This window comes from Podarcis tiliguerta (genome assembly GCF_965153285.1).
Source record: "Podarcis tiliguerta genome assembly, chromosome: W".
NCBI lineage: Eukaryota > Metazoa > Chordata > Lepidosauria > Squamata > Lacertidae > Podarcis > Podarcis tiliguerta.
In genome coordinates this window covers 7,038,955-7,061,419 of record NC_139552.1, presented here as the reverse complement: position 1 = coordinate 7,061,419, position 22,465 = coordinate 7,038,955, and the positions used below count along the sequence as shown (strand labels likewise).

At 42.7% G+C, this 22,465-nt stretch overlaps 1 protein-coding gene across 2 annotated transcripts in view; it reads right to left on the bottom strand.

Annotated features, from left to right (window-relative positions):
- The window catches only part of LOC310668832 (U3 small nucleolar RNA-associated protein 14 homolog A-like), a 38,819-nt gene extending 17,629 nt beyond the window's left edge, over positions 1 to 21,190 (bottom strand). Inside the window, exons 1-10 of one of the 2 annotated variants that reach the window (XM_083422162.1) lie at positions 20,890 to 21,190; positions 19,675 to 19,748; positions 17,968 to 18,032; positions 13,992 to 14,134; positions 10,498 to 10,653; positions 7,928 to 8,047; positions 7,712 to 7,806; positions 6,435 to 6,558; positions 5,810 to 5,887; positions 4,338 to 4,635 (exon numbers count right to left, since the gene is read on the bottom strand). In XM_083422162.1, the coding sequence (XP_083278288.1) occupies positions 4,338 to 4,635; positions 5,810 to 5,887; positions 6,435 to 6,558; positions 7,712 to 7,806; positions 7,928 to 8,047; positions 10,498 to 10,653; positions 13,992 to 14,134; positions 17,968 to 18,032; positions 19,675 to 19,748; positions 20,890 to 20,961 (1,225 nt within the window). In that variant the 5' untranslated portion in view covers positions 20,962 to 21,190. The remainder of the gene's footprint in view (positions 1 to 4,337; positions 4,636 to 5,809; positions 5,888 to 6,434; positions 6,559 to 7,711; positions 7,807 to 7,927; positions 8,048 to 10,497; positions 10,654 to 13,991; positions 14,135 to 17,967; positions 18,033 to 19,674; positions 19,749 to 20,889) is intronic. The other variant, XM_083422163.1, reaches the window with a different exon arrangement.
- Between the last annotated feature and the right edge of the window lie 1,275 nt (positions 21,191 to 22,465).

Genomic DNA, 22,465 nt, shown 5'->3' with positions numbered 1-22,465 from the left:
TTTTAAAATTGGGCAATGATATATAATGAATTGAAAAAAATGTTTAAAATAACCTTTGTGGAAAAACCAGAAGCCTTTTCGTTAGGTATTTTAGGACAAGAAATGCCGGAGAAAAATCGGACATTATTCATGTATGCAGCAAGAATCCTAATAGCAGAAAACTGGAAGACTGGAGAAATATATTTTAAAAATAACTCCAAAGCTTCAACATCAAGACTGATGGAATGGGAAGGATATAAAGCTTACATCAGAGGGAAGATAATACCCTTCTCTGCCAACAAAGCCAAGCTGCAAAGATTAAAAGAAAATAATCTAAAAATTTCTTTAAAAACACTATGGGGCAATATGGCAAATAACCCAGCTAATGTTACATGTGAAAGACTACAACAACTAACATTAGAACTGAATAATATACTAGCTAAAGTCTAAGACTAAGTCTTAGCCTAAGTCTAAGACAAATATATTGGGAATAGGGAGAAAGACCAACAAAAATTCTAGCTAATTGTCTAAAACAAAAGAAAGCGAACCAAATAATACCCTTAATAAGAAATGAAAATAACATCGCAGCGACCTCATCAATAGATATCAATAATGATTTTTTTTTTAATTCTACAAAAAATTATATGAAGGGCCAGAAAATATATCGGAGGATGAGATGGAGAACTTCTTTCAAAATATCAAAACACCAAGCTTTTGATATCATCAACTCACACCAAAGAAGATAAAAAAGATATGCTGTCAGCACCCCTAAATATATTAGATATTGAGAATGTAATAGAAACAATGGGGAATGGGAAATCACCTGGACCAGACTGTTTTCCTATAGAATGGTATAAAATATTCAAAAATATACTAGTCCCCAGACTAGAGGTCTATGAGGAAATAGCTCATAAAAGTATATCTTCTACAACATTCAATAAAGCTTTAATAATAATTATACCAAAACCTAACAAAGACCCTACTAAATGTGCAAATTATAGACCAATATCGTTAATGAAAGTTGGTGCAAAGATTTTGAATGCAATATTGGCGGCAAAATTACAAAAAGTTATTCAAGACTCGATACCTAATAATCAAACAGGTTTTATAAAAACAAGACAAGCTACAGATAACATCAGATTAACAATAGATTTGATAAATTTAAACAAAGATGAAGAGGAGTTTATGATATTGTCATTAGATGCAAAAAAGGCTTTTGACAGAATATATAAAGAATTCATATGGTTTGTGTTACGTAAATTTGGTTTCCCTATAGAATACTGTAATTGGATCTAAATGATTTATAAAAACCCAACGTCCCGGATTGTTACAAATGGAAGAATTTTGAATTTGATTAGTTTAAATCGAGGAACGAGACAAGGATGTCCTCTTTCTCCGTTATTATTTAATCTGTGCCTGGAACCATTAACAAGAGCAATAATTCAGGATGAGCATATCAAGGGTATAAAACAAAGATAATTACAAAATTGTATAATTTTCAGATGGTATCCTTTTATTTATTACAAAACCAGAAGATACAATTCCAAAAATTATGGAGAAAATAAAAACCTTTGGCAGAATATAGGGATATTCTATAAATTGGACAAAATCAGATATTTTACCAATTGGGCCAAGGGCTACATTGTATAGAAACCATCAATTTAGGATGTGCAAAGACTTTATTAAATAGTTGGGTATAATGATTTCATCAGATATAGACCAAATTATAAAATTTAATTTGAATCAAATTATAAATGATATTTCTTTTGATATAGAAAGGTGGGGACCTCTAAACCTCTCCCTTTGGGGAAAAGTTAATGTCCTCAAAATGAATGTTGTTGCAAAGCTTTTATTTTTATTCTTAGAGGATTACCAATACATATTCCCAAATTTTACTTCCAAAAAATAAATCAACTATTTAGATCGTGCATGTGGGGTACAAAGCCACCAAAAATATCACTACATAAAATGCAACTAAGGAAGGTGGCTTTGGTCTCCCAAATCTGGAACTATATCACCAGGCCTACCTGCTGAGTAAGACTAATGATTGGAGAGCTAGCAGGAATCCCAATTGGGCTACTCTCGAATATAGTTTCTTTGAACCTCTTGTAGGGTGGACTAAACTAGGCTCCAATTTTATGAAATATCCTATTATCCTGGAGACTATTAAAGCACCTATAAAAATTTGGATGAATAAAAATAATAAGGATGACCCCTATCAGCATGAGAAACTAAAAATTTGGGCCAACCCAAAATTAAAAATTGGAAATCAAGTAATAATTTGGCAAAATTGGATTAAAAAGGTATTTTGACATAGAATCCATTAATTGATGAAAATTAAAAATTTGTGGAATATATGACTTCGCAAGTAAAGTATGGATTAACCAGTGAAACACAATGGAAGTACATCCAATTGAAACATATGTTGGAAAGGCAATTTGGCCCTGACGCTCTAGCAGCATCGGAAACACCCATGCTGCTACAAGATTTAATCTCTCTGCAACAAAAACAAAAAACTCTACACTTGCACTATATAAAACCCTACTCAACAGGAAGAAATATGATTTAGAATATTATGGACAAAAATGGAGTGAAGAGTTAGGGGTACAGATAACAAATGATATATGGGAGTCAAGTATAAAATCAACAGAAATAGCCTCTATGGATCTAAGACTAAGACTTATTCAACAGAAAATAATATTTAGAGTCTACTGGACTCCAGCAAAACTACACCAGAAGAAAATAACAAGTGCAGACAACTGCTGGAGATGTGGAAGTAAAAATTCGAACTTAGTACATATGATGATTAACTGCCCGATGATAAGATCATTTTGGTGTGAGTTGATGATATTTATAGCAAGAGTAATAAAAAGAAATTGTTATTTAGTGGAATTAAATTTAATTCTAAATTATATTCCGGAAATGAGGGAAAATACAAGGGGTCAAAAAAATGGGTGCACCGTGCTATATTAGAAGCGAAAAAACTTGTTTTGATGAATTGGAAGAGCCGGAAAAAGATTCCATTGAGCACATGGATTGAAAATATGGACAGACTAGCTACATATGAACAAATTGCATGTCAAAGCAAATTAAAAATGGATAAATATGAAGAAATCTGGAAGGAATATTTAAGCGATAAGGCGGATAGTGGTGGGAAGTAGGGGGAGGAGAGAGAGGTGGGGAAATATTGTTAAAAAGGTGTAGTCATAGGTATATCAGTGTATTCAAATCTGAATTGTCAAATTGTATTATTAGTGTTATTATGGTTTTTGTTTTTTGTGTCTTTTGCGATTGTTGTTTGTATTGAAAAAATGATTAAATAAATTTAAAGTTAAAAAAAACCCACCCATGCTTAGATTAAAAAAAAAAAGACGGGAGAAATACCATCTAAAGAACAATGGCAAGAAAAATTGGTGAACTATGCAGAACTGGCAAAATTAATGGACAAACTGCGTGAAAAGGACAATAGTGACTTTGGAAGAGAATGGGAACCCTTTACAACATACTTGCAGAAACAAAACAAAAAATGGACTCGTTGGCAGGATTTAAATAAACATTCACAACTTTATTTACAGAGAACAAGAAATAGAATTAGTGATAACAGAACATTATGTATAAACAGAATGTAACATTTGGTGTAACAAACCAGAAATAGAAGTTGGGGGAAGTCAACAGGGAGGGGGGAAACTAGAAAACGGATGTTAAATGATGATATTTGTTACGTATGCCAGCGTGGTTGCTCGAGAGCAAACAGGCAAGACTCCCACCGGTCTTTTCAAGGCTTTATTATCTGTGCAAAGCATTTACAGTGCAGAGCGTCTCAAGCCCATGTCTGCTCAGTCGCTAGCAGAATCTGGGAGTGGGCGGTCCTTAAACTTTCCCCAGCATAGCAGTCTTTTGACCCCCATCCTACGCCTCCCCTCTCTGCGCGTAAACTGACTGCGCAGAGAGGGCGTGGGCAGAGGGGGACCTGCCTCCCCTCCGCTTTGTTCATGCTCGGTGCTGTGTCTCTCCCTTGCATCCTCCTAGACCTGCACCCCTTCCCCACTGGAGGCGTGGCTTTCCTCCTCCGTGGAGGAAGTGCTGCTTCTCAAGATCTGATCTTCGGAGGCTCCCTGTAACTCAACTGCCCTTCCACCTCTCGCCTCTGAGCTGATGGCAGTTCCCTAACAATATTGAATAATTGTTATGAGAAATGAAAATTAATAATAATAATAATAATAATAATAATATCCTGAATATACAGCCTATGATTTTCACTGGATCACCCTGCCCTTGTATTATACAAGGAATAAAAGCACCTTATCTGTTCATTTCCCCCACACCATGCATTGTTTTATGGCCCTGGCCCTGCTGACCTGCAACGAAGCCTTGCAGCAAAGTCTCCTCCTTGGTTGCAGGTGGCCCCTTCTCTTCGTCACTCTCTTCACTGTCTTCTGGTGCAGCTGGAAGGTCCTCCTTGGGCTCTGTGTGGGGCCATCCTAACATCCAGGGGTTGTCTGGATCCAGCCCAGCAGGCCTCTCATTGACAACACTTGGCACAAGATCCCCCTCTGCGTCAGTGTCGTTGCCACCTTCCTCGCTATCAGATGCCGGGTGTACTTTCTGGGTCAGTTCTTTGTTCTGGGCCAGCTGCTCCTGCATGGCTTGCCTAGCCTAGAAATGCAGGCAGGCAATAGCCTTTACTTGCAGACCTTAGGCTTACAAAATCTATTCTTTCCTTCTTCACTAGAACCACCCCAGGTCCATCCAACCCCCAAAGCCAGGTGCAAAGAGTAGAGCCTTTGAATAGGGTTGCCATACATCTGGAATTTCCTGGACATATCTGGAATACTGCAGTTGGAAGCCGTGTCCAGGTGGAAATTGGCAACATGTCCAGAAAAATCTGGACATACGGTAACTCATGTCAGCAGTGTCGTTTTTGCCTATTTCCCATAAAATAGCTTTAAAAAGTCTGTCACACACATACACATACATACACAGCTCAACAACTCTGGCAAAAAAACAACCGCCCAAAATCTCAACAACTTTTGTGTCCGGATTTTCACTTTTTGAAATATGACAACTCTACCTTTGAAGGTGTCGCCATATGCAAAATGGAGGCTTAGGGGGAGGAGACAGTTATCTGCTGCACCCCAAAAGCCAACATAGATACTGGGATGGTTTGCATAGACAAACCTGTTTCTGTATTATTTCAAATAAGAGCTTGAACAATCTGGTGCTGGAGGATTCTTTTTGACATAGCTGTTGTTAAACAATCAGAAGTCAGAAACGCTTGCTGATCTACTGCAAATTGTCCAACAATCTACCAGTAGATTGTAGATCTATCATTGGCCCTCCCCTGACTTACAGTATCCCGTATTTTCAGCCACAAGAGGACCAGCAAAGCATACACCCCTCTAATAACCCCCCAGGAAGCAAGTAAAATGTTTAACAGCCCAACTTACAATAATTCACTACTATTTCCTCCCCCTCCCAAGTAAGAATTTTAAACAATACTCTCCAGAGAAAGTCAATTTCCCAGGAGAAAGGGTATGAATTGCAACTGGCCAGAAAATGATTTGCCATCTGTTTTTGGCTTTGGATGTAAATCCACCCAATGGCGGGAAGGCAAGCGGACAAAAGAAAGGTCTTTTATCACCCACTTGCAAATGTTGTTAAAGGTGCTCTAAAAAGCACTTCTATGGGAATAGCCTGATATTTTCAGCCAACCCTTTTCTGGAAGCTACATTTCAGCTCGATCAAATCTCTCAAGCACCTGCCTTGGTTTAATTACATGTTAAAAGTGGGTTTTGGCTGATAAAGCCTCTTCCCTCCACACATCTCTTACCTCTAGGTTGTACTTTGCCATGAGGACTGTAGATTTGGCCCACTTGCCCTTGTTCTGGTGTTTCAGGCTCATCCTCTCCTGCACAGAGAAGTAAGGCAAAATGTCACTATGATGGAGTACAGTAAGAGCGCCCTCCACTAGGCAGAGGGGCCTCATCTCAGTACCTGTGATGGTTTTAGAAGCCTTTGGCAAGGAATACCTCTGCTCACTCAGAGATATATTTACAGTCTTTATTCACATAGTATTTACAAGGTACAGAACATGCTTCATGCGTCCGAGTCCTCGGTAGCAGATCCAGGAAGTGGGGGCTTTCGGCTCCTCTTCCAGCAGAGGAGCCTGGGAAGTCCCAAGTGCCACCTCTGTTCCCTACGCTTTAACCCCCCCCCCCCTCCTGTCCTGTGCTGAAAGAATGGGCACCGCCTCTCGCTCTGTCCCTGAACTGGTAGAGTGGTGTTGCTGGTCTTCAGCATCAGAGAGCATTCTCGCCGCTTGAGGCCCTCCCCCTTGCTTTTCCTCCTCTGCTTCTCCTGTGTCTTCTACAGGCTCCTGTTTCTCCCCCTCCCTCAGTTCCGGGGCGTTCCCTGGCAGCCCCGTGACAGTACCACAGGAAGAGGGCTGCACCCACCTCAATACGCACTTTCTCAATTTTAGCTAGCTCTTCTAGAGCTGCCTCAGGATTACTTTTCCACAGCATTTCGAATTCTTTCAGCACCTTGCGTTTCCTGATCTTCCTAAGCATTCTGTGATACCTTCAGGAAGAGGAAGATAGCAATGTCAGAGGTTTGAACAGCCAGGCCAGAGGGAAAGGACACACAGCTAACTGACATCACTGAAATAGAGCTGTTTGCCCTGGCCATTGTTTGTTGAGGCTGATGGGAATTGTAGTTCAGCAACATCTGGAGGGCCAGAGCCTGCAGCAGAGTCAGTGAAGTGGTTAGAGAAGGGACAAGAAAACTGTGACTCTAAATGTTGCTGCCCTCCCCTCAACTTCAGCCAGTACAACCAATGGCCAGGGATGATAGGGGTTGGAATCCAACAACTTATTGAGGACTACTAGTTCCCCACCCCTTGTTTGGAGTATCAGCCTAATGCCAGAAAGTCTCAGTTTCAAACCCCTGCTAGCTGTCTAGCTCAATAGGTTACCCTGACTGAGTCACTGTCTCTGCCTTACCCACCTCACAGGATAAAGATAAAATGGGCATGGGGATGTTGAGAGAGAGGGGGGGGGAGAGCAATGTACACCATCTTCTCGAGAGATCATTGGAAGAAAAGTGTAAAAAATAAACAGACAGAGCCCACACCTGTTATTTATTATTTAATATTTTTTTAAATTCCATTTATGTCTTGCCCTTCCCTCCCAAAGGAGCCCAGTGTAGCAAGTCGCAAGATGCCTAGTCCTTTCTGGGCTGCAAGGAACTATGCAGGAACTGAACAGGGCTCATCCACAAAAGTGAGAAGAGGACTTTTTCCACCTACCCTCATTTCTTTTCGGCAGCCAACTTAAAAGGGTGAAGGTGGGTTGGATGGCTGTTCACAAATTTTCTCCAACTTAAGTCAGCTGATCAGCACTTACAGCAATGCCTGCTTTGGGCAAGGATCAGTTGAACTAAGGAGTTCTTCAAGAACTCTGTAGTGCAACCAATCCCTGCAAGCCTTGCTGTCATGACCAATCATCTGATCAGCACTAACAGCAAGCCTTTATTGGAACAGGAACAACTGGGAGCATACTATGCAGCTTCCCAATTATTCTTCCACAGCCATGTCTTTACCCAATGTAAAATTTAATATCAAGTATGGAGCAGGTAACTGTGCTTGTGGGGGGTTGGGGGAAAGTTTTATGGTCGGCTATCAGAACTAATGGGACTGTAGGTTCCCAGCTGCTGCTCTACAACAATTGCTTACCTTTTGCTCTTGATCTTCCGCTGACGTTGTGCCTTAGCCTTGTAGTAGGACTGCAGGACTCGAGCCCTCTGGTGCTGCATACGTCGCAACTGTGCCTGAAATGCGCAAAAACGGAGAGAAGGGCTGACTGTAAAAGCTTACAGAGCAAGGCAGTGTGGGATCCAGGAGGGAGGGAGAGATGGAGAATGGGAAAGAAACAGCTAGATCTAGACTCACCTCCTCCAGACTCATGGCCTGCAGTGAGGACTTCTCCTGTGGCGTCAGGAGTGGGTCCTTCACTGGCTGCTTTCCTTTGTGTAGAATATTAAAGATTTCTTGCTCCAGGGGTGTTTGTGCCTTAGAGCGGGTGAGAAGAGGGAAGGATGGACACAGAGAGGTAAGTTTCAGCTTACTCTAAAGACTAGTCCAACAAGGTTGCAAAAGGTCACTAACAAAACAGGGGACCCTCACCCCCCAACCTCACAATACTTTATTTGCCAGTCTGATTTTAGGTGAAGGGGTGCTACCTCTTCCTTTGCAGACTATGCTTGTCATTGCTGCCTCTGGAGACTATCTGGAAACTTGAGGCAACATGGGAACTAACGAAGTTATGAGCATGTTACACAGGTGCTTTCCCATATTCACTGGCTCCAAGTTAGTTCCAAGGCTCGACTGGTTTTGACATTTCAAGCCCTTCATGGGTTAGGGCTGCAGTATCTGAAGGACTGCTTCATCTCACTGTGTACCCACAAGTGCCCTGAGATTATCATTGGAGGGCCTTTTCTGCAAAACCTATGCCAGCAAAGTTATGGTGAGGAGACCACCAGGTAAAAGGGCCTTCTCTGCAGTGGCCCCGACTTGCATGAGACCCTCCACAAGAGAGGATTGCTTGAACTCTAATGTTGTTTTAGAACCAGGCAAAGCCTTTTAAAGGGAGGAACACCCCCCCCAGGCATTCAAACTCTGTTTATTTTACCCCTGAAATGTTTTAGTTTGTGATTAGATGCTGTTGTTATGGTTTTAGCTTTTCTCTGTCCCTATGCATACTGTTGTAATACTACTTTTTAGAACTTTTTTCCTATTTTATTGTTTCACTGCTTTTACCGTACCAAGAGAATGTTAGTTATTGGCTGAGCAAAAACCATAGCAGGCAGCTAGCTAGCTAGCTAGCTAGCTAAAATGTATTATTATTATTCATTTGTTACACTTATACTGCACCCCTACAGAAGAACAATTCATGAATAATTTCTACAGGACCCTCCTTTCAAGAGAGGGAGAATTCCACACCTTTCAGAGTCTTTAGTAAGGATAGGTTTTAGTTCCAATACAGACAGGAAGTTTTAAGAATGAGTGCTCTCCAAACATGTTGAGAGGGAGGGCTGCCTTGGCTGAAATGGCAAAGCTGTATAAAAGAACAGGCTCATGGAGACCAAATAGCATGATAGAGGCAGGAAGAGCAGTTAAAGGAACAGAGTGTGAATGGGCACAGAAACAGAGGGAAGTGGTTGGTTGCTACCTTTTCCTTTTCTGTTGCACTTCCCAGTTTTCAAAGTGCCACATCATCTTAAGTAAAATGTAAACACTTATAAAACTTTCAGAAGGGTACTTTTCTTCCAGAAAAATGCACCTGTGGCTAAATTTTCTAGATTTTTCTTCAGCTGTCTTTTAAAAGTAACTCAGAGGTATGGATAAAGATCAGCTGGAACTGGATAACCCATATAAGATAGCGTTACCACATAATTGCCATATATTATTTCTAGCAACAACAAAAAAGAAGAAAATTCCAAAGCCTGTATCAATAAATTACAGTTATCAGACTTTTGTTGATTTTTTTCCTACTCAGTACCACTACTGGGCAAAATGTACTCTTAAAACTTCAGGTTAAAGATATTGATGCAAATTTCTCAATGACTGCTGCTTATAAAATCTTCTCTAGGTCCAAATTTAATTGCTTTAACTGCCTATTGGGGTTTTCTTACAATGAACAATTCTGCCCTCCGTGGGGATGGAGCGATAGAAATCCTAATAGGTATTATTTTTGTATTTTTTAAAGAGATGAGCAAAGCAGATTTATTCCTGTCTGACTAAAATATCCAGGAAGGTCTTTTGAGTGTTATTTAGCTTGCTTATTGGCTAATATGAATAAAACAATAACAGAAACAGTTCATAGATATTCATTTCCCACAACAAAACCTTCATGAAAATATTCTGACAGTTAAGTGTTGTTTGGGCTGTTTTTCTTTTTCCTGTTTCATATACATGTATGAACCATATTAAATTTTATGCTAGAAGTTATATGGTTTTGGGGTTTCCTTTGTTTTTGAATGGGTCTGTAACTGCATAGTAACATTGGATTGCCTAACAACTTATATGGTATTAATCTGCACAATAAAACAGGTAAGTGTCTCTCTTTTTTTCTTTTTTTTTCAGATGAGGAACTGAGATAGAGAGGGTCACTTATATGCAGCCACTTGCTAAGTTCTGCTCAAATAGGAGATCAGAGCTAAGAAGTTGAATAGCTAAGTCAGAATTCTGTCTACCAGACCACAAGCTACAAAAGCCACAGTAGATGATTGGCACACCCACACACCTCCAGGTAGGGCTGGGAGAGAACTGTGCCTGAAACCCTGGAGAGCTGCTGGCAGTCAATGCAGAAAATATTAAGTTAGATGGGACACAGTAGAAGAGCAGCTTCCTACACTCCTAGGGGCATAGCTTGGCTTGAACATGAGGCAAGAGCACTGTGTAACAGCTGGGTCCAGCTCAAGCCTAATTCTCACTTCTTGCTGAGGTCAACAAACACCCACCTGCCATCCATTTATCACTTCTTCAATGGCCGTGACATTCACACTCTCTTGTTGCAATGGGAAGACTAGCTGCTCAGCACGTCTGTTTTGCTGCACCACTGGATGCCACTTAGCCAGGGCTTGAGATGTCTGAGTGTAGGCAGCTTCCCTCACCACCTGCAGGAAGACAGATAAGACAAGCACAACCTTCAGCAGGAAGATCCCAGTGACACACAGGTATTTCTTTAAGGAGACATGGGAGTTGTCAAGCCAGAACCCACTTCTGGCAGAACATACTATAAAAGTGTGACCCTCTGTTGCCTCTGACTAGTCTGAAACATATATATATATATATATATATATATATATACACACACACACACACACAGAGAGAGAGAGACAGACACACACACACACACACACACAAATACATATATATGCATGTATGGATATGTATAAATATATATATGGTGGACCAGCTACAGCGAGCTTTCCCAGAGGCATATTTTAGAGCACCCACTATAAAGATGCCCATAAGCCTCAGTATAAAATCTTTAGGAAGGCATTACTTCACCCAGGATATGATGCAATCCCATTGCTGGAATCTCAATACTTTAGAGACAGCTGGCAATGTAGCCAGGTATCAATTCTGCTCCATCTATTTGATTTGAAACCATTAACACAGCACACCCAAGTTAAATTCATGTCCATGAACCCCTCCTCTTCACAAGGCAAAAAAAAATAAAATACCTTGCTTTATCACACAAGACAAAAATGGGAGCTAAACAGTACAAACTGAAAGCATTTGCAGATGACTTAGTATTGACTTTACAGGAGCCAGAATCTAGTACTAAAAGGGTATTGGAACTGATCCAAGAATTCGGACAGGTAGCAGGTTTTAAGTTGAACAAGATGAAAACTAAGGTTTTAGAGAAAAACTTAACTGTGAATGAGAGAGAGAAGTTTCAGGAGGAGACAGGATTAACATTGGTTAAGAAAGTGAAATACTTAGGGGTTAACATGACTGCCCAAAATGTGAATTTATTTAAGGATAATTATGAAAAATGTTGGACTGAAGTGAAAAAGGATTTAGAAATGTGGACAAATTTGAAGTTGTCATTGTTAGGCCGAATTGCTGTGATAAAAATGAATGTATTGCCAAGGATGTTGTTTTTATTTCAAACATTGCAAATTTTGGATAAGATGGACTGCTTCAAGAAGTGGCAGAAAGATATCTCCAGATTTGTTTGGCAGGGCAAGAAGCCTAGAATAAAATTTAAGATATTAACTGATGCTAAAGAAAGAGGTGGATTTGCCCTGCCAGACCTTAAACTTTATTATGAATCAGCTGCTTTTTGCTGGCTGAGAGAATGGCTGCTTCTTGAAAACACTGAAGTGTTGGATCTAGAAGGTTTCAATAATGCATTTGGCTGGCATGCATATTTGTGGTACGATAAGGTAAAAGCACATAAAGCGTTTAAAAATCATATTGTTAGAAAAGCATTGTTTAATGCTTGGATAAGATATAAGGATTAGTTAGAAAAGAAAACCCCAAGATGGCTGTCACCAATGGAAGCGAAGGAACAGAAAAAACTCAATATGGAGGCCAAATGGCCAAAATATTGGGAAATTCTGGAACAAGATGGGAGACAGAATAAAATTGCAGAGCTTTGAAAAATTGAAAAATAAAGTGCGAGATTGGCTCCATTATTATCAAATAATGGAGGCATACAATTTGGACAAAAAAGTTGGTTTCCAGGTGGAAAAATCAAAATTGGAAACAGAATTGTTAGAGCCAAAAATCAAGAATTTGTCAAGAATGTATAACTTGCTGTTGAAATGGAAAACTCAGGATGAAATGGTGAAATCAGCTATGATTAAATGGGCACAAGATGTTGGACATAACATAATGATGGCTGACTGGGAACAGCTATGGACCACAGGTATGAAATTCATGGCATGTAATGCCCTAAGAGAAAATCTAATGAAAATGATTTATAGGTGGTACATGACACCAGTCAAGCTTGCAAAAATTTACCATTTGCCCGATAATAAATGTTGGAAATGTAATGAGACTGAAGGTACATTCTTTCACCTTTGGTGGACATGCCCAAGGATTAAGACTTTCTGGGAGATGATATATAATGAAATGAAAAAGGTATTCAAATATACCTTCCTGAAGAAACCAGAGGCCTTTCTCCTGGGCATGGTTGGCCAATTGGTGCCAAAGAAGGATAGAACTTTTTTTATGTATGCAACAACAGCAGCAAGAATACTCAACGCGAAGTATTGGAAGACACAAGATTTACCCACCCAGGAAGAATGGCAGATGAAGTTGATGGACTATATGGAACTGGCGGAAATGACTGGCAGAATCCGAGACCAGGGAGAAGAGAGGGGGAAGAAGATTGGAAGAAATTTAAAGATTATTTACAGAAACAATGTAAAATTAATGAATGATGGAATGATGTTGGATTGAAGTTATATGGCTTTAGTAGAAATGTTATAAGGAATTAAGTATAAATAGATTAATAAAGTGTTAAAGGAAAAAATAAGGTTAGAATGTCTTAAGATAACTATAGGATAGAAAACAGAGGAAGATGGAAAGGAATTGCTGAAATAATTAATAGAAGTGGAATACAAAAAGGGAGGTGTGAGGAGGTCGCTGAAATAAGTGAATGGAAGATAAGATATTGAAATTGATGTGTTTTAAATTGTTTTTGTTTTGTTTTGTTAGTTTAATGTGTTAGTGTTAGGTGTTAGTGTTATGTAGTGTTTTTGTATTGTATTGTCCATTTTTATTTCTTCTATGTAGTGTTTAAATTGTTGGAAAAGTAATAAATATTATTTTATAAAAAAAATATCACACAAGACAAAAACATTTAGTTATACATTCCACGTTCAACAGCATAGGACAATGGTGATGGCTTTTTCCTGTTTATGCTCCGTCTAGCATACTACCTCTGAATTGTTCTGTTACAGCCGATAACCCCCGATGGACCTATTCCTCATTAATTTACAGGACCCTTTATTTATTTTTTAAAAAGGATAAGCCTAGGAGCAAACCTTGAGAAAATGAATTTGACAACAAAAATTAAGAGATGTACAGGTAACTCGCAACATACACACATTGAACCTGCGTGCACTCAGCTTCACGTGCTTGGCGAACTAATTTTGTAAAAATTTGAAAGAGGCAGGGTGCATCTGGGGAAAAATGGCAATCCCACTCATCACTGTATCCAACGTGCTGTGACTATATGTGATTTTGGCTTTATGCTGTGACCGCGGAACGTAACCGTGTAAGTTGAGAATCACCTGTACCGCAGGAAAAGGTACATTTGCCAGTCTATCCTACTTGTGCCAACACACACACACACACACTTTCCCTCTGTTCTTCTCCTTTTGGTTTCTCCCTCCAGTGTCCTTTCCTTCACATTTCTACCTCCAATGCCAACATCTTCCTCCCTGCCACCACCCCAAGCACAGCTGCCCCCAAAACAGCCCACTGAAATCACCCGCTCATTCTCCTCCTTGCTCAGTGGGAGCTGGATGGTTTTTTTGTGCTGGGCTTTCTTCAGCTGCTTTTGAATGGAACCCAGAGCTGGTGAGCTGGAAGCTGATTGCAACAGTTCTGAGAGGAGAACTTTTTCTCTAGCACCTGCAATGCACAACACATGGTAACACTGGATGATAGGCCACATCTGGGTGCATTGTCTTTTTCTAAAAAACTTTTTATTGGAAATTTTATTTACAACATAAAATAAACCCCCCACCCCACCCCAGAAATACAATAAACATAACATAAAACTATACAAACAACCAAATAAAAGACTTCCTTTATCCTGTACTGTATCTGGCCTCCTTATTTACCGTATTTTTCGCTCCATAAGACGCACCTGACCATAAGGCGCACCTAGTTTTTAGAGGGGGAATGCAAGAAAAAAAAATATTCTTTAAAGGGAGCGCTGAGCAGAGCCTGTATGCATCCCAGGCTCTGCTCAGCACTCCCTTTCATGAGCCGCATGGAGCATGTGTGCGGCGCTTGCAGGCTTTTCCCCAAGAGCCGCACACACACTCCGCGTGGCTCTTTAAAGGGAGCGCGGCTATCCCTGGCTTTTGTGGGAGGTGGGGGAAGTGACAGAGCATGTGGCTCTGTCACTTCCCCCACCTCCCGCAAGAGCCGAGCGCTCTTTAAAGGGAGCATGGCTATCCCTGGCTTTTGCGGGAGGTGGGGGAAGGGACAGAGCTGCCAGCTCTGTCCCTTTCCCCACCTCCCGCAAAAGCTGCGGATAGCCGCTCAAAGCCTCCGCAGGGCAGCGGGATGAACGCTCCCCATGCCCTGCGGAGGCTTCACGCGAAGCTAGAACAGCTAGAGGGAGCGCTGCGCATGATTTCTGTTCTCATCCTGAAGCAAAGTTCTTAACCCGAGGTACTATTTCTGGGTTAGCGGAGTCTGTAACCTGAAGCGTATGTAACCCGAGGTACCACTGTACATTTTAGCTATTTTGGTAAGTTTTAAGTACCATCTATAAAACATCTTGATTAGATTTTCCCTCGATACATCACAGGCTGTAAATTTCTAGTTCTTTCTCCATAATTCTTCCCATGCTGTTAAGTTAATGGTTTTCCCAATATCTAAAGCCCACTTGATCATTACCTCCTTGACCTGTTAGTCTTTGACCTCCCACTCCAATAATGTATCATACATTTTTGATATTACCTTAGTTTTGTAATAACACTTTTTCTAATAATGAAGGTTCGTTTGAGAAACTGTTTTTCTTATCTGTCCTGAACACTTCATGCAATTGATGGTATTGGATCCAACCCGTAAGGTGTTGTTTAATTTCCTCATAATCTTTAATTACCAATTTATTATCTTTTTCCTTAATCAGATCTTTATATGAGAGCCAGTATGGTGTAGTGGTTAAGAGCGGTAGTCTTGTAATCTGAGGAACCGGGTTCGAGTCTCCGCTCCTCCACATGCAGCTGCTGGGTGACCTTGGGCCAGTCACACTTCTTTGAAGTCTCTCAGCCCCACTCACCTCACAGAGTGTTTGTTGTGGGGGAGGAAGGGAAAGGAGAATGTTAGCCGCTTTGAGACTCCTGAAGGGGAGTGAAAGGCGGGATATCAAATCCAAACTCTTCTTCTTCTTCTTCTTCTTCTACTTCCATATTTTTCTTTTTTATTGTAATTGCTTCTAGAGGTAATGCCCACCATGGTGTTTTCAGTTCTAGATCCTTATATTTTGTCCATGTTTTATATAATGATTTCCTAATGACATGGTTCATAAATCCCCTGTGTACTTTCCCTTTTTCATAAGCTAAATACGCATGCCAACCATAACGATTGTTAAATCCTTCTAGATCTAACAAATCACTATTTTTTAATACAATCCACTCTTTTAGCCAATTTAAACAGACAGCGTCACAATATAAATTTAGGTCAGGTAGGGCCAGTCCACCTCTATGTTTTTTATCTATTAGAAGATTGTGTTTAATTCTTGGTTTTTTATACTGCCATATGAATTTGGATATCTCTTTTTGCCATAATCTAAGACTTCCCATTCCTCCAATTATCGGTATCATTTGGAATAGATACATCATTTTCGGCAATACATTCATTTTAACTACCGATATTCTGTCAACAAGCGATAATCTTAACTTATTCCAGATTTCTAAATCTCTTTTGATTCCTTTCCAGGTTTTTATGTAATTATCTTTGAATAGATTACTATTATTATTGGTCAGCCAGATTCCTAAATACTTGGTCTTATTTACTATTGTTAATCCTAATATCTCCTGTAGTTCTTCCTTTTCTTGCTTGGTCATATTTTTTACTATCATGTTAGTTTTATTCTTGTTTAACTTAAAGCCGGCTACTTTCCAAAATTCTAATATTCTTTCAATTATCTGTATTATACTTTGGGGTTTTCAACAGTCAGAATCAGGTCGTCCGCAAATGCTTTGATCTTATATTCCTTTTTCCCTAATGAGATACCTTTTATTTTATTATCATTTCTTATGACATTCATCAATAATTCCAGTACCATAATAAATAGTAGTGGTGACAAGGGGCAACCTTGTCTTGTCCCCCTCTCTATACAAAATTCTTCTGTCATTTCATTATTAAGAATAAGTTTGGCTGCTTGTTTCCTATATATTGCCTCTATAGCTTTAATATAATCTTCCCCCAGTTTCATTTCCTTTATGACATTTTCATGAAGTCCAACGACACCTGGTCAAATGTCTTTTCCACATCTATTGATATTAAAGCAGCCTTTTTGTCTTATCTTTCTTCTAGGTATTCTAGTAAATCTATTACATTCCTCATGCTGCTGTGTATGTATCTACCTGGCAGAAAGCCAGCTTGATCTTTGTGTATACTTTCATTTAATAATTTTTTCAATCTGTTGGCTAGAATGTCAGCGAATATTTTGTAATCACTGTTCAGCAGTGATATGGGCCTATAGTTTTTAATTAGCGTCAGGTCTTGTCCTTGTTTTGGTATCAACATTGTCTTGTCCAGTATCATCACTCTGATTAGCAGCAGTTCTTCAGAGTCTCAGAGAGAGACCTACCCCATCACCTGATTTGTGACCATTTAACCTGGAGGTACCAAGCCAGGGACTTTCTTCTGCATGCAAAGCATATGTTCTATAGCAGGGGTCAGCAAACTTTTTCAGCAGGGGGCCGGTCCACTGTCCCTCAGACCTTGTGGGGGACCAGACTTTATTTTTTTTGGGGGGGCGGGAATGAATGAATTCCTATGCCCCACAAATAACCCAGAGATGCATTTTAAATAAAAGGACACATTCTACTCATGTAAAAACACCAGGCACGCACCACAAATAACCCAGAGATGCATTTTAAATAAAAGGACACATTCTACTCATGTAAAAACATGCTGATTCCTGGATTTAGAAGGTGATTGGGCCAGATCCAGCCCCCGGGCCTTAGTTTGCCTACCCATGTTCTATAGCAAGTGTGGAGAACCTCTGGCATCTTCAGATGTTGCTGAACTACAACTCCCATCAGCCCCGCGAGCATGGTCAATAGCTAGTGTGGTGTAGTGGTTAAGAGCGGTAGTCTCGTAATCTGGGGAACCAGGTTCGCATCTCCGCTCCTCCACATGCAGCTGCTGGGTGACCTTGGGCTAGTCACACTTCTTTGAAGTCTCTCAGCCCCACTCACCTCACAGAGTGTTTGTTGTGGGGGAGGAAGAGAAAGGAGAATGTTAGCCACTTTGAGATTCCTTCGGGTAGTGATAAAGTGGGATATCAAATCCAAACTCTTCTTCTAGGGATCATGGGAGTTGTTGTCCAGTAACATCTAGAAGGCCAAACTTGTATAGCCATGCCTCTCTGCTAGAGATTGAGAAATGGTACATGGATCTGGTCACATGCTCCCTCTTAGCCATGACCCATTGGTAACAGAGGATTCATCTGTGCCAGCGATTGCTATGCTGCGAGCACTTGAGGGTAAAGCTCTCACCTCCACCACAAAGATCAAATTCCGATATCTGTCTGCTCGCCTCAGTGCGTTCAACTGCCCTCCATCTGCAAAAAAAAAAAAAGAAAGAAAGGACATTGACCTAGTTAGGAATGGAAAATCAGGCTAATCATTCTTTGTCTCCATCACCAGGGCCATGAAACAGTCTGTGTTTGGGAAGACCGCTCCCTCTCCAACCAATTCCATCGGTCATTAAACCGCTTCTTAAAAAAGCATCTTTAGACCCGGCCGACATGGCCAACTATCGCCCAGTCTCAAATCTTCCACTCTTGGGCAAAAGGTGATTGAGCGGGTGGTTGCTGAACAACTCCAGGCACGCCTGGAGGATGCGGACCATTTGGATCCCTTCCAGTCGGGATTCAGGCCTCACCATAGGACTGAAACTGCCTTGGTCGTGCTGGTTGATGATCTCTGGCGGGCTAGGGACAAAGGTGAGAGCTGTTTCCTAGTTCTGCTGGATCTCTCAGCGGCCTTTGACACCATCGACCATAACATCCTTCTGGACCGTCTAGAGGGGCTGGGAGCTGAGGGCACTGTTATACGGTGGTTCCGCTCCTTTCTCCTGGGCCGTGTCCAGAAAATGGTGTTGGGGGGTGAGTGTTCAGACCCCTGGGCTCTCACTTGTGGGGTACCTCAGGGTTCTGTCCTCTCCCCCATGCTTTTTAATATCAATATGAAGCTGCTGGGAAAGATCATCAGGGGGTTTGAGCTGGGTATTCATCAGTATGCAGATGACATCCAGCTCTACCTCTCTTTTAAATCAGAACCAGTGAAGGCGGTGAAGGTCCTATGTGAGTGCCTGGAGGCGGTTAGAGGATGGATGGCGGCTAACAGATTGAAGTTGAATCCTGACAAGACAGAAATACTGTTTTGGGGGGACAGGGGGCAGGCAGGTGTGGGGGATTCCCTGGTCCTGAATGGGGTAACTGTGCCCCTGAAGGACCAGGTGCGCAGCCTGGGAGTTATTTTGGACTCACAGCTGTCCATGGAGGCGCAGGTTAATTCTGTGTCCAGGGCGGCTGTCTACCAGCTCCACCTGGTACACAGGCTAAGACCCTACCTGCCTGCAGACTGTCTTGCCAGAGTGGTGCATGCTCTAGTTATCTCCCGCTTGGACTACTGCAATGCTCTCTACGTGGGGCTACCTTTGAAGGTGACCTGGAAACTGCAATTAATCCAGAATGCGGCAGCTAGACTGGTGACTGGATGTGGCCGCCGGGACCACTTAACACCGGTCCTGAGAAGTCTGCATTGGCTCCCAGTACGTTTCCGAGCACAATTCAAAGTGTTGGTGCTGACCTTTAAAGCCCTAAACAGCCTCAGTCCTGTATACCTGAAGGAGCGTCTTCACCCCCATCGTTCAGCCCGGACACTGAGATCTAGCGCCGAGGGCCTTCTGGCGGTTCCCTCATTGCAAGAAGTGAGGTTACAGGGAACCAGACAGAGGGCCTTTTCGGTAGTGGTGCCCACCCTGTGGAACGCCCTCCCTTCAGATGTGAAGGAAATAAGCAGTTATCCTATCTTTAAAAAACATCTGAAGGCAGCCCTGTTTAGGGAAGTTTGTAATACTTAATGCTGCATTGTTTTTAACACTCGATTGGGAGCCGCCCAGAGTGGCTGGGGAAAGTCAGCCAGATGGGCGGGGTATAAATAATAAATTATTATATTATTATCTCCCTTCCTTCATACCGCTTCGCTCCAGCCAAGGCAGTGAGTGAATCCACAAGCTGATGGTGCTTCTTTGTTGCTTCTTCATTGTCTGCCTGGGGAACAAAAGGTTACCAATGAATAAGGGCCAAGGACCATCTCACAGAGGGCTGAACCCAGACTCATCCTTGCAACAAGATGAACAGAAGAAGAAGAAGAAGAGTTTGGATTTGATATCCCGCCTTGCACTCCCTTTTTAAGGAGTCTCAAAGCGGCTAACATTCTCCTTTCCCTTCCTCCCCCACAACAAACACTCTGTGAGGTGAGTGGGGCTGAGAGACTGTGACTGGCCCAAGGTCACCCAGCAGCTGCATGTGGAGGAGCGGAGACACGAACCCGGTTCCCCAGATTACGAGACTACCGCTCTTAACCACTACACCACACTGGCTCTCAATAATAATAATAATGAATAATAACTTCAAAGGGTATCACTGAGCATATCTCTAGCATGGCAGTGCTAACCTGTGATGAGATGCAGCTGCCAGCTAATCAGACTGACCTGCTCACTGGACTTACTGCCTTATAGCCAGGGCTTTTTTCCCCAGTTGGAACTTGCTGGAACTAGGTTCCTGCACCTCTCAGGTGGCTGCCATTGCCATTACAAGGGAGGAGTTCATGGTGAGTTCCAGCACATCTTTTAATAGAAAAAAGCACCGCTTATAGCTTTGAAGAGTGGCCGTAAGGAAAAACGCAAAAAGAAAAGGACAAGGGGAGACACAGATGTAGGGATCAAAACTCAGGATTAGGAGTAGAATTTTCAAAAGCCATTCAAGCCTTTGCAAGGAGGCATCAATCCAGTTCTGCTGTTTAATCTCGCAGAACTTTAATAAATTTATTCCTTATTGCATGAGCGTAGACAGAATTTTTGCGGGGGGTGGGTCAGGACGTAGTTGGGGAGCAGGATTTTTGTTTGGGGGGGGGCAGAACCGGCGTGATTGTCCCCCTTCACCCTCGGCTACGCCTATAGCATGCTGTCCTGGGCATCGTTCACGGGGCAAAGAAATCCTTAAAGCCAATTGCATTAAAGCGTCTCAACAGGAATACCGCAGCACCCCGAGAAGGGAACAAAGGTACCCCCCCCGAGCTTACACAGCACTTCCCCCACGCGCGGATGGCTCTAAACCATCCCCTCCCACACAGATGGGATCACACAGAGTACAGCTTTGGAAATAAATACGGTTGGGCTTCAAAGTTCACCTCCTTCTCCTCCTCGTCCTCACTCATGACCAGCTCGTTCCTCAAGGGATGTTCCTCTTCTGCAGCCGCCATGGGGGGAGCTCAGACACCCCAATAATCCCCTTCCCTTTTTCTTCAGTCCAGGAAGGGAGGTTGACCACGTGGATGGCCAAGCCCCGGCAGATAGCAAATAGCACCCTGCGCACCGTCAAACACAGCAGCACTTCCGGCTGTGAACCTAAATTTTTGCAGTACTTCCCATCTCTCCCCCACTGGTGAGGCCACAGGGGCCACTATTGCGCTGCTCTGGGAGGGCAAGGACATGTCGCACGTGACACGCCCTTATTTAAATATGCCAATTAATTATTCAAAATACATGCAAATACATGCAACGACACCCGTACCTTGCAATCTAAAAGGGAAGCGAGCAAGAAGGGTACAAAGGCTTATTCCCGGAGGCTACTGGCTATTTTAATAAGGGGGCGGGACCAGCTCATGACCACGCCTCATTTGGAATCTGGACAAGACCAGAAGGTGGGGCTTAGCAAGGGCCAATGACGTACCGGAAACAGCAACCACGTGAATGCCCGCTTTTGATCCATTGACGCAAAAAAACTCTGGTTGGCTCCAGCCCTTCATCTCTGCTCATCAGGCCGTTCCGCCCCCCTCGCGGCTTGTTTTTTTTTAATGGCTTGCGGTTCGGCCAGTGAAAATGCGGAACCAGGGATAGCAGGCGGTACTTGAGAACGAGATGCCCAACGGAAAGCCTAGTTCCTCTCCTCAGGAGGGTGAAAACCTCCCCCCCGTTTTTTACTACGATCCTGAAGTAAACAAGCTGCCGCCACGCTGTTGGTATGCCGCTTTCTTGGTCTTAGGAAGCGGCCTCTGAGCCGAGCGCACCAGTGCTTGTCCCCCACTCAGAATCCTAATGGATGAAGTGGGAGGGAGCGAGAAAAGGCCCCGCAACTTAGCCTCACCCTCTTCCCTTCACCACATTGTGAGTGAGCGATCCTCAGCTCAGCCAATCGAGCCATCCCCTCTGAACTGGGAGGCGGTGCTGAAGCACAGCTCAACGAATAAGCAGCCGATGTGCCAGAGAAAAGGCCTCGGCGGCACGCAGCCCAGCCTCGGCCCCGACAGCGCTGAGCGGCAGATGAGGGGGCCGAAATACGTGAGCGAGCCGGTGCGAGGGAAGGGAGGAGGAGCGGAGGAAATGGCAATGGTAAAAAAGACCCAGAGCCATGGCAGAGGAGAATGAAGCACTCCCATACCCGTTCCTGGAACTCGTGAGGTCGGGGCCCCGGGTGTTCCCCCAGGACAGCGCACTGGTGCTCTCCGCCCCTCACACAAACGGCCTGTCCTGCTCCCAGTCGCGGCACTGGGCGTGGTGTCCCCCCTCCCCTCTTTCTTTTTGTTACGCGTGGTCCGTGGTCCGCGAGTGGGCCCCTTTCCCTGTCACCACGACATGAAAATCCCTTGCTGTCATTCTGCTCCGTGGAGCCAGCCGTGCACGGCAGGAGCGCGGCTTTTCTCTCCCCCCATTGCTGTCGCTTAACGTGGTGTGTGTGTGTGTGTGTGTTTGCGGGGTCTGGGTAAA